Genomic DNA, 14,878 nt, shown 5'->3' on the forward strand with positions numbered 1-14,878 from the left:
ATACCCTGCTAGCTTCTGCTTTCTGTCCATTCATAAGTTTTGTAATGATCACCTGACAGTGACTTGAGACTCCTAACTCCTTGTCAGGATTTAATCTCTTGGCATTATAGTAAATGTTTGCAGGAGGTATGTGCTTAGATAGCATGTCCTTATGCCTATGAGGCAGAGTTGAAAACTCTCCATTTACTAGTATTATCCCTAGGAAAAAAATGTAAGAGGACAGCACTGAATTCTTGACCTGAGGCTACTCTGGCTTCTCCCAGCATGAGCAATAGTTATGACTGTGGACAGGTGTCTGGCTGAGAACTTTAGAATTAACTTGTGTGCTTTTCTTATCTATGTGCAGTTTCCATTGTGTTATGCATTCCGCTTATAGTAGACTATCAGATTATGAGTGTAGTGAAGAGTAAAATAGAGAAGAATGGTATTTTAAATGCAGGTTATCATTCTTATAATAGATATGCCAGCATCTATGGCAGGAGACTGTTTAAACTTTTTAAAAAAGTAAAAATGTGGCTTCACTAGTTGGAAAACCATAAGAAGAGAGTAAAGATGACACAGGTAAACTGCCAGAAAAGGGACAGCTGAAAAGTGGAAAAGAATCTCATTAAAGCCCCTCAGTCATGTGTGAAAGAGCTTTTCCACCTGGCTAAGGGACATAATCAAGCCAGATAACAGAGTAGGCTGGGTTCAGGTGAATTTTTAAGCCATTTGGATACTTCTTTTATTTTTATTATATTGTTATACCCATTATCAACAGTGTATTTATAATTCAATTCATATTTTGTGTATCTGGTTGTAAATTTTATATCATCTAATTTCACACTTAATATAAATCCATTTGATTTGAATATGGTGATGTGTGTGTATGTGCTGTGTGCACACTTTAGTTCTATGGGCCTTGGGAAACTGACTTTACAAATATCATATATAGACATAAATGTGTAAGGCTTATTTTTTTGCACAGTAATATATACATGCCTCTTGTTTATTAAATCACTGGTTTCAATGTTACGTTAAGGTATTTGCAGACGAATTGCAGAACAGAATTAAAATATTGTTAAAATTGCAGCTTAATAAATGTTTTTGCAGTGGGTCTAGGACACAGAAAGGGATAAGAACCCAATTAGGACCAGCAGATGCTCTGGAAGAAAGGAAGCAGCAGCAAGTTGGGAAGACGATTTTTGTGATAAGGAAATCTAGAGGTGATTTAGGTTGTTTTTTATATATAAAAGAAGATAAGGCTAATTCACTGGTAGCAACACATATGCTCAGAAAGCTTCTGAACATAGGGAAATATTAATGTTTACTTGGAAGCAGTTTCTTTTGGTGACCCATCTAAACTCAGTATATGATATTAACTGGAGACCCAGCACTTTGAAGTTAATATGGTACTGAGGTTGTTGTATTTTGTTTATTTTATGATCATTACTATATATTTTTTGTTTCATCTTGGAGTAATGCATTGTTCCAAATGGTGTTAGAAATAAAAAGTTTGTTGTTGTTGTTGTGTGTGCGTGTGTGTGTGTGTGTGTGTGATGTGCTTTAGCTGGATGGTATGCCTAGGTTATACCTGTCTAATCTCTTGATTTGTGACTCAGGAGAATTTCTGAAGCCAAGCCGTCTCTCTGAGGAAGATTGTTGGAATCCTAATGAGGAACTGAGCAGCTTCTAGACAGTATGAATCACAAACTTAATCCTATCACAATGAAGGCGCTCTGTATGCACACCCTTCTAAAGTGTGATTGTATTGATAAGTTTTAACCATCTGCCTTGTATGGGCATAGATGATCTTTCTTGGGCACTTTAGTTCCAGTTGGTGCCTTTTATTAGTAGAAAAATCTCAAAAAATCTCTTAAAAATTTCCATCTTGAGCCAATGTCCTATTTAGATTTGGTATGTTATTTGATTGTCTTAATAAGTCTTAGGAAAGGATTAGTGGCTTCCTCAGTGCTAAACATTAAATGAGGATGACTGTAGAAGTGATTGCTGGCATTAGAACTGGCATATTTTGGCTTCTGAAGACATGGGGAGATAGCTTAAGAAGTTTATAAAGTCAAGATGTAAAGTTTATAGATTACTTGTACCTTATACCTTTGCTTTCACTGCTTTAAGAGAATAGGATTTTGGCTAATTATTACCGTTCATTGTGTTCACAGATTAAAACTAAGCTATTTACCTTTAGTTTCCTGAGTGCCAGTCTTTAGGTGTTTTCCTACTTTACCAGTTACCAAAATTGAATGGAGTGTTATAAATGTGATGACAATAGAGCAGATTCTGGGTGCAGAAACAATTACTCAGCTCTTCCTTTGTTTTTTAGCTGTTTTACTATGATATGCCTAGGTTGGTTTTCTTTTATTTATCCTGCTTTGATGTTCCTCGAGCTTCTTCAGTTTGTGGCTTGAGAACCTCATCAGTTTTAGAAAATACATGGTTAGTATTTCTTAAAATGTTGATTCTACTACAGTTTTTCCACTTTGAGGTCTCCAGTTACATGTATGCCAGACCTTTTTCATCATATCCCATATATTTCTTAGACTCTTTTATGTAGGTTTCATCTTTTTCAATCTGGAGGACCTCCCTCCACACACACACACCATATTGATAATTTTCATCCATGTTTCAAACTAGATGTTTGCTGCATATGAGTCTACCAATTCCACTAATTCTCTTTTCTAATCTGTGTCTAAACTGTTATTAAACTCATCTATTGATTTTTTTGTTTTTCGATATAGATTCTGGTTCTTTGGTGATAATATCTTTTTATTCATATTCTTAAACATATTACTCAGTTATTTTAATGTCAATGTCTGATGATTCTAGTCTGCATTACCTGTGGGTCTATTTCTATTTTCTTGTTTTTAGAACATTAGGTTCTGTTTACTGGCATGTCTGGTAATTTTTTATTGAAAATTTGGATGATGATGTCTTTCAGAGCGGATTTAACTTTCTCCTTGCAGACAAATCAAGTATGAATGGATCAGTAGAAGTTGGTCTATTTCTGGGTTGCCTGTATTCCTGCGGCATAGCCTTCCTGGGACCTGAAAAGCTTGGGGATTCCAGCTGATAACTTGCAACTCCAAAGTTTACCTTCTTAGCCCTGGGAGCTATTAACACAAAATGAACAAACCTTTTTAAAAATTTCAGAGAGTCTTCATTTGGCTTTGGATTCAGGGTAATGCTGGCCTCATAGAATGAGTTTGGAAGTTTTCTTCCATTTATATTTTTTGGACTAGTTTGAGAAGAGTAGGTATTGGTTCTTTTTTAAATGTTTGGTAGAATTCCTCTGTGAAGTCATCTGACCCTGGACTTTTGTTTGTTAGAAGATTTTTGATTACTGATACAATTTCTTTGCTGGTTATCAGTCTGTTCAAATATTTCTATTTCTTCCTGTTTCAGTTTTGGTAGTTTATATGTTTCTAGGAATTTACCCATTTCTTCCAGATTGCCCAATTTGTTGGCATATAATTTCCATAATATTTTCTTATAATTGTTTGTATTTCTGTGGTATTAGTTGTGATTTCTCTCTCATTCATGATTTTATTTATTTGGGTCCTTTCTCTTCTTTTTGATATGCGTTTATCAATTTTATTAATTTTTTCAAAGAATCAGCTCCTGGTTTCATTGAACTGCTCTACTGTTTTTTTGTTTGTTAGTTTGTTTTTGGTTTCTAAATATCACTTATGCTCTAATCTTTATTTTTTCCCTTATTCTGCTGGTTTTGGGCTTCATTTGTTGTTCTTTTTTAGCTTTAGATGTAAGGTCAGGTTGTTTGAGATTTTTCTTACTTTGTGAGGTAGGCTTGTATTGCTATGTACTTCCCTCTAATGACCTCCTTTGCTGCATTCCAAAAGTTTTGGACCATTGTGTTTTCATTTTCATTTGTTTCCATGCATTTTTTAAAAATTTCTTCTTTAATTTCCTGGCTAACCCATTCATTATTTAGTAGGATGTTGTTAACCTGTATGTGTTTGTGGTCTTTCCAAAATTTTTCACGTGGTTGACTTCAAGTTTAATGGCTTTATGATTAGAAAATATCTATGGTATGATCTCAATCTTTTTGTTGAGGCCTGATTTGGAAGTTAATATATGATCTATTCTGGAGAATGTCCCATGTGCTTTTGAAAAGAATGTGTATTCTGCTGCTTTAGGAGGGAATGTTCTAAATACATCTGTTAAGTCCATCTGGTCTGGTGTGTCATTCAAAGCCATTGTTTCCTTGTTGATTTTCTGCTTAGTTGATCCATTGCTGTAAGTGGGGTGTGAAAGTCCCCTACTATTGTATTGTAATCAGTGAATTCCTTTATGTTTGTTATTAATTGTTTTATATATTTGGGTTCTTTCAAGATGGGGACATAAATATTTATCATTGTTAGATCTTCTTGGAGTGTCCCCTTTATTATGATATAATGCCCTTTTTCATCTCTTGTGACAGTCTTTAGTTTAAAATCTAGTTTGTCCACTAAAAGAACTACACGCCAATATCCCTGATTAACATGGATGCAAAAATTCTCAACAAAATACTAGCAAATTGAATCTGACAGTACATTAAAAGAATCATTCACCACAATCAAGTGGGATTTATTCCTGGGTTGCAAAGGTGGTTCAATTTTTGCAAATAAATCAACTGGATACACCACATTAATAAAAGAAAGGATAAGAACCATATGATCCTCTCAAATGATGCAGAAAAGGCATCTGATACAGTACAGCATCCATTCTTAATAAAAACCCTCAGCAAAGTAGGGATAGAGGGAACATACCTCAACATCATAAAGGCCATAAACAAAAAACCCACAGCTAATATCATACTCAATGGAAAAATACTGAGAGCTTTTCCTCTAAGGTCAGGAACAAGACAGGGATGTCCACTCTCACCACTGTTATTTAGTACTGGAAGTCCTATTCTCATCAATCAGGCAACAAAAAGATATAACAGGCATCCAGATTGATAAGGAAGAAGTACAACTGTCACTATTTGCAGATGGCATGACACTATATAGAAAATCCAAAAGATTCTGATAAAAAATTGCCAGAACTGATACACAAATTCAGTAAAGTCACAGGATACAAAATCAACATACAGAAATGGAATGGAAGCAGGCAGCAGAAACCTGATGGGTTTTTCTGCTTTATAGTTAACATGTCTCTGGTGATCCTTTTGAGTGGCCCATAGAGCAAAGGCACTAATATTGTCTATATATATATATATATATATATATATATATATATATAGCAATTTCTCTAAAGTTTATCGTAAGTTGTTCAGCTTCAGTTTGCAGGACTTCAGGAAGAAGGGCAGTTTTAGTTCTTAATGATTTTAAGATAAAAGAATGGGAGAAGATAGGAAGCCTTAGTTTGGAGAGATAGCTCCAAATAGCCAGATAGTCAAAGAAACCAGAATTCAGGATCCAGCCCAGTTTTATAGGCAAACAGCAAACCCTCAAAGATAATTAATCAGAACTAGAGTCTAACATCTATAAAGGTGTGTTTTTGAAATATAACCTTTCTCTCTAAAGTCACCTTCATTCCTGTCAAAAATAGCCCAATAAAGACTAATTTGTTTGTAAAGTAAGTCCAGTTTTAACAAACTTGGCCTAATTATTTACCTAAGTATTTACATAAGTATTTATAGCAGGAATAGTAATTGAATATATAGATTCTTTTAAACCTGTTTTGTTGGAACTTTTGTAATGAATTTCAGTTTGAACCTTTAACATTTTTTAAGGCCAAGAGTGAAACCAAATACTTGCCATAAGATTCTACTATAATACCTATAGATTTGGGTGAATTCCTGTCTTCTTGAGGTCCCCCACATTTCCTGAGGTTCGTGCTTCTGTCAGGAAGTGATATTCTTTACTCGCCTGGTAAAGCTGCTGGGAACTCTGTAAGCGCGGTATCAGGCCAACACCTCCTAGGGGCTTTATTGGCTCCATAAAGTCAAATTCAGTTCCTTAAAGCTGTCTGGTCATATCTGAGTCTACACATGTGTCTCTCAAATATGACATTCCAGTCAGAGCCTTGGTAATATAACCAGTGTTTCCAATGGTGTCCTGTAACAAGGAGAACAGATTCTTATTGTACTTTTGCAAATAATTATAATTGCCATGAAAGCAAGAATAATTATTGAGAGTTTCTAAATTCTGGAGGGTTCAGGTAGGGAGAAAAGATAAATGTTTTTATGTGTTCACAAAGAAATATTTTATCATATTTTTGTAAATCATAGATATTTTAAGAGAAGAAGTTTCCTTAAATCTGGAAGAGCAGAGAACCAGCAGTTTTAAACTACAGTTGTAAAAACTATAATCATTTTTTCTTAATTCACTTAGTCCCATGTTATTAATTTCTGTTTTGTTTGAGTGCAGTTTTTTTGGTTAGTCCTGGAAATTCTTAGTTTAGTTTTGTGATCTTAAGGGCATCAAAAAACTATATTTGTCAAAAGTCCTTTTTGTGAATCTCCTTGAAGATGAAACAGATTTTGTAAGAGCATCAGACAATAACTATAAATGACAAAAGACTCAAAGATGGAGATGGTTAAAGGTCTGATGAAAGTTCATTATAATACAGTTGACAAGGAAATCCAGTTATTTCTGTGACACATAACAGTTTAATGTTTCAATAATTGGAATTTGAAATGATGACATTATACCAGGACATATTAAAACTTTAGGAATTTTCTATAATTTCTGGAACAGTTATATAGCATTTACCCACATAATACAATCTAAGAAGGTTTATCATTATTTGTTTGACAGTGCTTCCCATGTAACTTAACATCCAAATAAACAAGGCTAAAGTTTTTGTGAAAAACTTTATTTAGAACTTAAAGTTTTGGGAAGTTTGTTAAAAATATCAAAAAGTTCGAAAGCACATGCCTAAATAGGATTACAGATCATTACAAAACTTAAGTTTTAAGTTTTAACCAAAATGGCACTAAGAGATTCTATAGAAGATTAAATAATTCTTAGCAAAACTCAGCTCCTTTAATATTGACAAGTTTTAGTTTTCTTTGGTAATTAGAGACCTGATAAAAACAAATATAGAAACCCTTGTTTTTCTAAGCAGATAAAGAAAAAAAATGTTGTAATTTCTTATCAAGAGCAGATCAATAATCTAAGTAAGTCTTATCTTTTTAACAGAGAGAAAAACCAAATTTTAATTTTATACTGGTGTACTTTTTTTCATTTTAGGTTTTTATTTCAATTCCAGTTAGCTAAGCATCTAGTATTATATTAGTTTCAAGTATACAATGTAGTGATTCAACAATTCCATACATCACCCACTGCTCATCACAAGTGCCCATCACCTATTTAATCCATCCTCCCTAGCCCTCTCTCCTCTGGTCAATATCAGTTTGTTCTCTCTAGTGAAGAGTCTGTTTCTTGATTTGTCTCTCTCTCTCTTTTTCCCCGTTGCTCATTTGTTTGGTTTCTTAAATTCCACATATGAGTGAAAACCTATGGTATTTGTCTTTTTCTCATGGACTTATTTTGCTTAGCATGAAACTCTATAGTTTCGTCCATGTCATTGCAAATGGTAAGATTTCATTCTTTTTATGGCTGAATAATATTCCAGTGTGTGTGTGTGTGTGTGTGTGTGTGTGTGTGTATGTATATATATATATATATATATATATATACGCGTATATATGTATATGCATACATATATATACGCGTATATATGTATATGCATACATATATACGCGTATATATATGTATATGCATACATATATATACGCGTATATATGTATATGCATATATATATATATATATATATAACATCTTTATCTATTCACCAATTAATGGATACTTGTAAATAGCATTGTTTTTTAAATTTCTCTTTCTGTTGCTTAATTATTGGTGTATAGAAATGCAACAGATTTCTGCACATTGGTTTTGTGTCCTGTGATTTTACTGAATTCATGTACTACTTCTAGCAGTTTTTTGGTAGAGTGTTTTGTTTTTCTATATACAGCATCATGCCATCTGCCAATAGTAAAAGTTTAACTTCTTCCTTACAGATTTGGATGCCTTTTATTTCTTTTTGTTGTCTGCTGTTGTGGCAAGGATTTCCAGTACTATGTTGAAAAAAAGTGGTGAGAGTTGGACATCCTTGTCTTGTTATTGATCATAGGGGAAAAGGTCTCAGTTTTTCTCCACTGAGTATGTTAGCTGTGGGGTTTTTGTATATTGCCTTTACGATGTTGAGGTATGTTCTCACTATCCCTGTACTTTGTTGGGAGTTTTTCCCATGAATGGCTGTTGTACTTTGCCAAATGCTTTCTCTGTGCCTATTAAAATGATTATATGGTTCTTATCTTTTCTTTTATTGATGTGATGTATCATGTTGATTGATCTGCAAATAGTGAACCACCAGGAATAAATCCCACTTGATCATGGGAATGATTTTTTTTAATGTATTGTTGAATTTGGTTTGATGGTATTTTGTTGAATATTTTTGCATCTATGTTCATCAGGGAAATTGTCCTGTAGTTCTCTTTTTTGTGTGGTGCCTTTATCTGGTTTTGGTATCAGGGTCATTCTGGCCTCATAGACTGAATTTGGAAGTTTTCTTTCCTTTTCTATTTTTTGGAATAGTTTGAGAAGAATAGGTATTAACTCTTCTTTGAATGTTTGGTAGTATTTGCCTGTGAAGCCTGATCTGGGACTTTTGTTTGTTGGGAGATTTTTGATTACTGATGCAGTTTCTTTGCTGGTTATCAGGTCTGTTCAAATTTTCTATTTCTTCCTGTTCCGTTTTGGTAGTTTATGCATTTCTAGGAATTTATCCATTTCTTCTAGGTAGTCGAATTTGTTGGCATACAATTTTTCATAATGTTCTCTTATAATTGTATTTATGTGGTGTTGGTTGTGATTTCTCCTCTCTCATTTGTGATTTTATTTATTTGAGTCCTTTCTCTTTTTTTGTTAAGTGTGGCTAGAGGTTTACCAATTTTATTATTTTTTTTTAAAGAATCAGCTCATTCTATTGTTTTTTTAGTTTCTATATCATTTCTGTCTGCTCTAATCTTTATTATGTTCTTCCTTCTGCTGCTTTTAGGTTTTGTTTGTTGTCCATTTTCTATACAAGTTTACTTTTAAACTTGTTTATTCTGAGCATAGTCATTCCTGACCATGCATCAAATTCTTTTCCCCTTCACAGACCTTCTACAACCTTCCTTTTCTTTTAGACTTTGCTGTAAGCTTTCCCTCTGTAAAACAATCAGTCTTATTTTAGGACAAAATTATTTTTTTTCTCTCAACAAAAATGTATTCTCATTCCTTATATCTTTCTTGCACATCTTCTACTTTCCTACATACAGAGTTGCTTTCTTTGTCATTTCCAGCAGTCTCCATTACATTTAGCAGAATTTTCACTCTTAGAAACCTTAGTCTTCAGTGAAAACTAAGTAGTTAGGATTTTGAACTGTTACACTAGAATTCTTTACATTGGCAAATTTATGAACACATTTCAGTTTTTGGAAACGTGTTTTTTTCATAGTATAATTTTCAATAAAGGATAAAATCATTTAGCAGCAGATCTAAGTATTTTTAGTTTCTCGGTAATAATACAAAAGCAGAAAAGCCTTGTTTAGTAATAAATGTTTCCGGATTTTATCTTACTTGGAAAATTAGATACCCAATGAATTCAACCCAATTTTTCATTTAGCCTAGCAAAAGTTTTAACTTACCAGAGATTTTGAAAGCTATAAACCTTTTTATGTATTTAACCTATTTGCTTTTAACAATTACCCATGAGAACTTCATGAGACAGACAAAATCCAATAGCATTTTAAGTTATTTTTGCTGACAAATTGCAACAGATAGAACACGAATTGGATAAATTCAGGTAGAATAAAAGCTGATTATTATATTTTATATTGATAACTGCAAAAACGTGTCTATTTTAATTAAAGCAGCAACCTTGAGTTAGCTTTAATACCGAATACGTTGCACCTGTGTTCACTTGCAAGTCAATCAGTTTGTTCCTGTTCTCCACTGTCAGTTTTACCTGGGGCTTCTGTGGGGAAGTCTCAAGTGAGTGGTTTAAGTCCGAGGGAGCCCTCGGGCCTCTTCATGCTGATTTGGGAGCTGCTCCAGTTTGGACCTTCATAAGGACGGGGCCCAATAGCTTGCGGTGCTTTGTGCTCCTCGACAGTGACGGTAGGATGAGCAGGAGTGGATAGTGCACGAGGCCTTGGTGTAGGAGCCGCCTGTGTGAGAGACCCGGATGGTGGTACAGTAACAGGACGGGGCGGAGGCGGCAGGAGTGCTGCTGGCAAGGTCAGACGCATAGTCAAAGTTTGGACTAACGTTACTTTATCTCCGTCTCCTGTATTTTCCTCCTGCAGAACCGGCTTTTTTTCTCTGCTTGCTTTTCAGGCCACTGGATGAGGTGGAGGAGCAGGCAGTGGGTTGGTTGGGCATTGGTCCTGGTGTTTGTGTTTAAGAGGTGTTTTTAGGATTTGCGGTGTCTGCCTGTCTTGCTCCCTTTTTCTTCATTTTTTATGACTATTGAGAAGTGGGTCAGGTGTCTTAAGTCTTTGTCTATCCTTATTTCTTTGGCCCATCAGTTGGGTTCCTTGCTGTGAGGCATCTTTATTATGGAGTAACGTAAAAGCCAGAGTGTAGGGAATTTTATTCCAGATCATGTGAACTTGAAAAACATTTGAGTTATTTTTATCTTTCTGAGTTCTAGAATGCCCAGTTTCTAGAGCTCTTGCTTTTAAACTAATTAAATAGAACTCCTTTACAGATTAATTTTAGCAATACCAATTGGAGGTAGAGAAAATACCTCATCTGTAACGCGTATAGACATTTACACAAACAAGGTGCACACATAATTAGCCTCTGTTTCAGTAATATTTGTGGAGAGGACATCTAAGACCCAACTTCCAAATATCCTCCTTTTATTAAAACAAATCTGATTGCAAGACAGCAGGATACTTTCTGGATCCATTAACTAGTTATTTTCCATTTCCAGTAAGAACTCGGTCGGTTTTGTCCAAAGATATGAAACGCTACAGCAACGAACAAACCGAATGAAGCCCAGAGTACCTTTGTGAGGGTTGGGTCCTCCCCCAAAGCCAGGGGTTCACTGGTTACACCAAATGGCTCCCTAGTTTCTAGCTGCTTAGTCTTATAGCTGGCTTTCTCTCATAGTGTACACAAGAAAACTAATCCAGACATGTCGAAGAACCGCATTTGGGATTTGAGACTCAGGTTATCCTTAAATTTCCCCATTAGTAAGCACTTGCCATGTGTAGGCTCCACATGTATTGTACGTACAGCCTGCCAGAGTTTCCTGTGGGTGGTTGTTGGTTTTCCAGCAGCGTTAGGCTTTTGAAGCACGGTTCCCCATTCGTTTTAGTTTCAGTTTTATTTGTAGAATAAGGCTTGACTAAGATCTAAGGATATCAAGTGTGGTGGGTTGAGAGGATGCTGCTTGTGAGAGTTACTTCCAAGGACCGTGATACACCTTCTGATGTCTCTGGATTTCTCTCAGTGAGGTAAAAACCATCGAAGGGGCTGGGAGCACTGGATGATCTGTCTTTATGTCTGTGTCCCTGGACCATCCAATCATTAATTACCTTATTAGATGGAACATTCCTATGGGACCCCTGCAGGTCTTGAGGAATATCCTCTGACACTTCCATTACAGGCTTTCAGTCATCTGAAAGGATCATTTGGCCAGAAGTAGCAAATGTCCTTGCTGCTTATAGCTGAGTGATTTGGTCTCTCATATTTCTAACCAGAAAATTTACTCAAGCCTTACACTGAAGGTCTAGCAATTAGTATAATGCCAAATTCAAACATCCAGCCCATCAATTCCAACCCCTGTGGGTTATTCCCACCTGAGATCATTCCTGTAACTCTCAACAGCTTGAATAAAAGTCAGGACCATCAACTCAAATTGAGGAGGTGCAGATATCAGGAGAACTCACCCGATATATCTATGAGGTGCTGGGGGTTCACAGGGGTACCTGTGCTGGTACCCAGCGCCTGAGTTGCTCGGAGGTCTTGCGAGAGTTTCTCTAATATCCTGTCCTTCTATGCCAAGTAACATTGATGCAAAATGAACAAATCTTTTTAAAATTTTTAAAGAGAAAAGGAAAGACGAGCCCAATTTAGCACAATAGCCCAGGATACATAATCTTGACAAAGAAGAGAGTGCTTTGGGGAAGGAACATTTGGTGCAGTGTTCTACATGTTTTTTTACATGAAGAGTTACACATCATGATGATGAAGGGCATTCCAGAAAGTTACAGACTTTATGTTTTCAGCATGTGCAAGGCTGTATGATTTTAATCTTATGGGAACCAAGAGGTTTCTTTTGTTTTTCCTATCTGTATGTTTGATGTTCCTTTTTGGTTGTTTTTTGAATGAAGCAGACATGCAATGTGTGCTCCAGACAGAGGTAGAGCCTATGCTTTGAGGTTTTGCCAAGTCATTTTGACCTTGGTGGGAAATGTAAAGTATAGCTTCCCTGAGAGCCCAGGAACAGGGTCCACAAATGTTAAAAGTTAAAAATTTTCTTTATCATTGGCTGCTTAAATATTTGCTCAGATTTTTAGCCTCTAGCAGCTTCTTTCTGCCTGTTTTTGTTTTGTTTTGTTTTGTTTCTGAAATTTTCCCCATGTGTCTGCAATTTGCCTTGAGAGGAAAGGGCACAGAATGCTGGGTTTGCCTTTGCATTCTCTCCTTTCCAGGATTTTGGTTCTGCAACTCCTAGCTGCTTTGGTTACTCTAATCACACAGAGCTCTTCAAATAGTTGCATGTTACATTTTATCTACTTTTACAATGTTCTCTTTGGAGGATGCTGGGTTTGGAACAGCTGCTCCATCATAGCCAGAGAGAAAGTTCTTCATGGATAACTTTCATTTTTATTTATTTTTTTAAATTTAATTAATTAAATTTATTTTTCTTTTAGAGAGAGAGTGCGCGTGAGCAGGGGAGAGGGGCAGGTGGGGTGGGGAGAGAGAGAGATTGAGAATCCTAAGCAGGCTCTATGCTCAGCATGGAGCCTGATGTGGGGCTCCATCCCACAACCCTGGAATCATAATCTGACCCGAAATCAAGAGACAGATGCTCAAGAGACTGAGCCACCTGGGTGCCCTGATAACTTTGATTTTTAAAAATTAAAACTGGGATGTCAACTATACTCTAACAAAACAGAACACTAAGTTGATGGTCATTTGACATTTCAAACCTAGTTCACAAGCTGTTAAGTTCATCTTAACTTTAGTCTAAATCTTTTAAATTTTTTTTTTAACGTTTATTTATTTTTGAGACAGAGAGAGACAGAGCATGAACAGGGGAGGGGCAGAGAGAGAGGGAGACACAGAATCTGAAGCAGGCTCCAGGTTCTGAGCTGTCAGTACAGGAGCCCAATGTGAGGCTCAGACCCACAAACCACGAGATCAAGACCTGGGCCAAAGTTGGGTGCTTAACCGACTGAGCCACATAGGCGCCCCTAAACTCCATTTATAAACTTAATACTCTGTTTTTGTTCTAAATTCTATACCTGCTTCATTATTGGTTTGATTTTATTAATAGTTTTTTCTACTTAATTCTAAAGCTTCCTAGAATTTAAATATGTTCACCCATCATGGAAATGATTATGTCATCTCAAACAGTTTTGGAGCTTCTCTTCTTGGCTGATTGAGGGAGCATAACAGACAGGGATATAGAGTCTGGAGCAATAAATTCAGAGAAATTTCTCTTGTCCCTGACTTCCTGGATTAACTCCCTTTTTATAATAATAACTATATCAAGAACCCAAAATGAAACAACAAAAACAGGTGATGGTAATCATGTGGTCTGCCCCTAATCTTGAGATGTATCGTAATATGATTTTCAAACCAGGCAAGTCTAACTCCCACTTATCTTTTTCCTGTTTTATGAGTTTTGATTAATTTTCATTGTCTGTATTTGCTTATTAGATGTTTAATTAACAACTAATTGAAGTTTATGCATTTGGAGTTGTGTCTGCCCCCCTAATATAGGTCCCATGGTTGTTCTTTTCACAATATAGCCTGTTCATTGGAAATGGAACTATTTATTGCATTGTAGTTTAAAATCGACTTGTTTTTAAAGCATGTTTAATAGTGTATTTTATTGAACCCACTGTACCTAAAATATTTTTACTTAAGCATGTAAAAAAAGGACTAATCGGGTATTTTACATTCTTTTAAAAAATTTAGATCTCTATTTTTAATTTTTCTGAATAGAGCTAAAATTGACAAATACCATTACATTGGTTTCAGGTGTACAATATAATGATTTAATATTTATTTATATTGTGAAATGATCACTGTAAGTCTAGTTAACATCTATCACAAAGTCACAATTTTTTTTCTTGTGATGAGAACTTCCAAGATCTGCCGTCTTAACAACTTTCAAACATACAGTGCAGTGTTATTATCTGTAGCACCATGCTGTATATTACATTTCCAGGATTTATTTATTTTGTAATTGGAAATGTGTACCAAAATGACTTGTTTTAAGTGTACTGTTAACTGGTATTTACAATCTGATTTATCTGGACTATCAACTTATTGTTGCTTTTCCCTCTACAGAAAGGCAGAAACTCTCCAGATGTCTTCCAGTAATGACGAAGTTTTTATCCCAATGTCACGAAGAAATACCAATGACCTCCCCACGACAACCTCCAATGACCTGAAGACATTTACCGAAGTAGCTGTGTTAAGTTTTCATAACATCAACTATCGAGTAAAAGTGACGAGTGGCTTTCTTCTTGGTCGAAAAACAGTTGAGAAAGAAATATTAACAAATATCAAGTATGTTCATGAACTTGTATTAAAACAGCTTTATTGACCTACAGTGAGCTTGACAGGTTTTGCTTATTGCAAATAAA

At 35.4% G+C, this 14,878-nt stretch overlaps 1 protein-coding gene across 7 annotated transcripts in view; it reads left to right on the forward strand.

The window, feature by feature from the left end:
• Positions 1 to 14,878, forward strand: part of ABCG2 (ATP binding cassette subfamily G member 2 (Junior blood group)) — a 131,335-nt gene that overhangs the window by 74,299 nt on the left and 42,158 nt on the right. For 5 of the 7 annotated variants that reach the window (XM_058721941.1, XM_058721948.1, XM_058721943.1 and 2 more), the window contains exon 2: positions 14,580 to 14,801. The exons of 1 other annotated variant lie outside the window; for it this stretch is intronic. In XM_058721941.1, the coding sequence (XP_058577924.1) occupies positions 14,599 to 14,801 (203 nt within the window). In that variant the 5' untranslated portion in view covers positions 14,580 to 14,598. Of the gene's footprint in view, positions 1 to 14,579; positions 14,802 to 14,878 lie in introns of those variants that run through there. One more of the 7 variants, XM_058721947.1, reaches the window with a different exon arrangement.

The sequence above is a fragment of the Neofelis nebulosa genome, chromosome 3 (assembly GCF_028018385.1).
Source record: "Neofelis nebulosa isolate mNeoNeb1 chromosome 3, mNeoNeb1.pri, whole genome shotgun sequence".
NCBI lineage: Eukaryota > Metazoa > Chordata > Mammalia > Carnivora > Felidae > Neofelis > Neofelis nebulosa.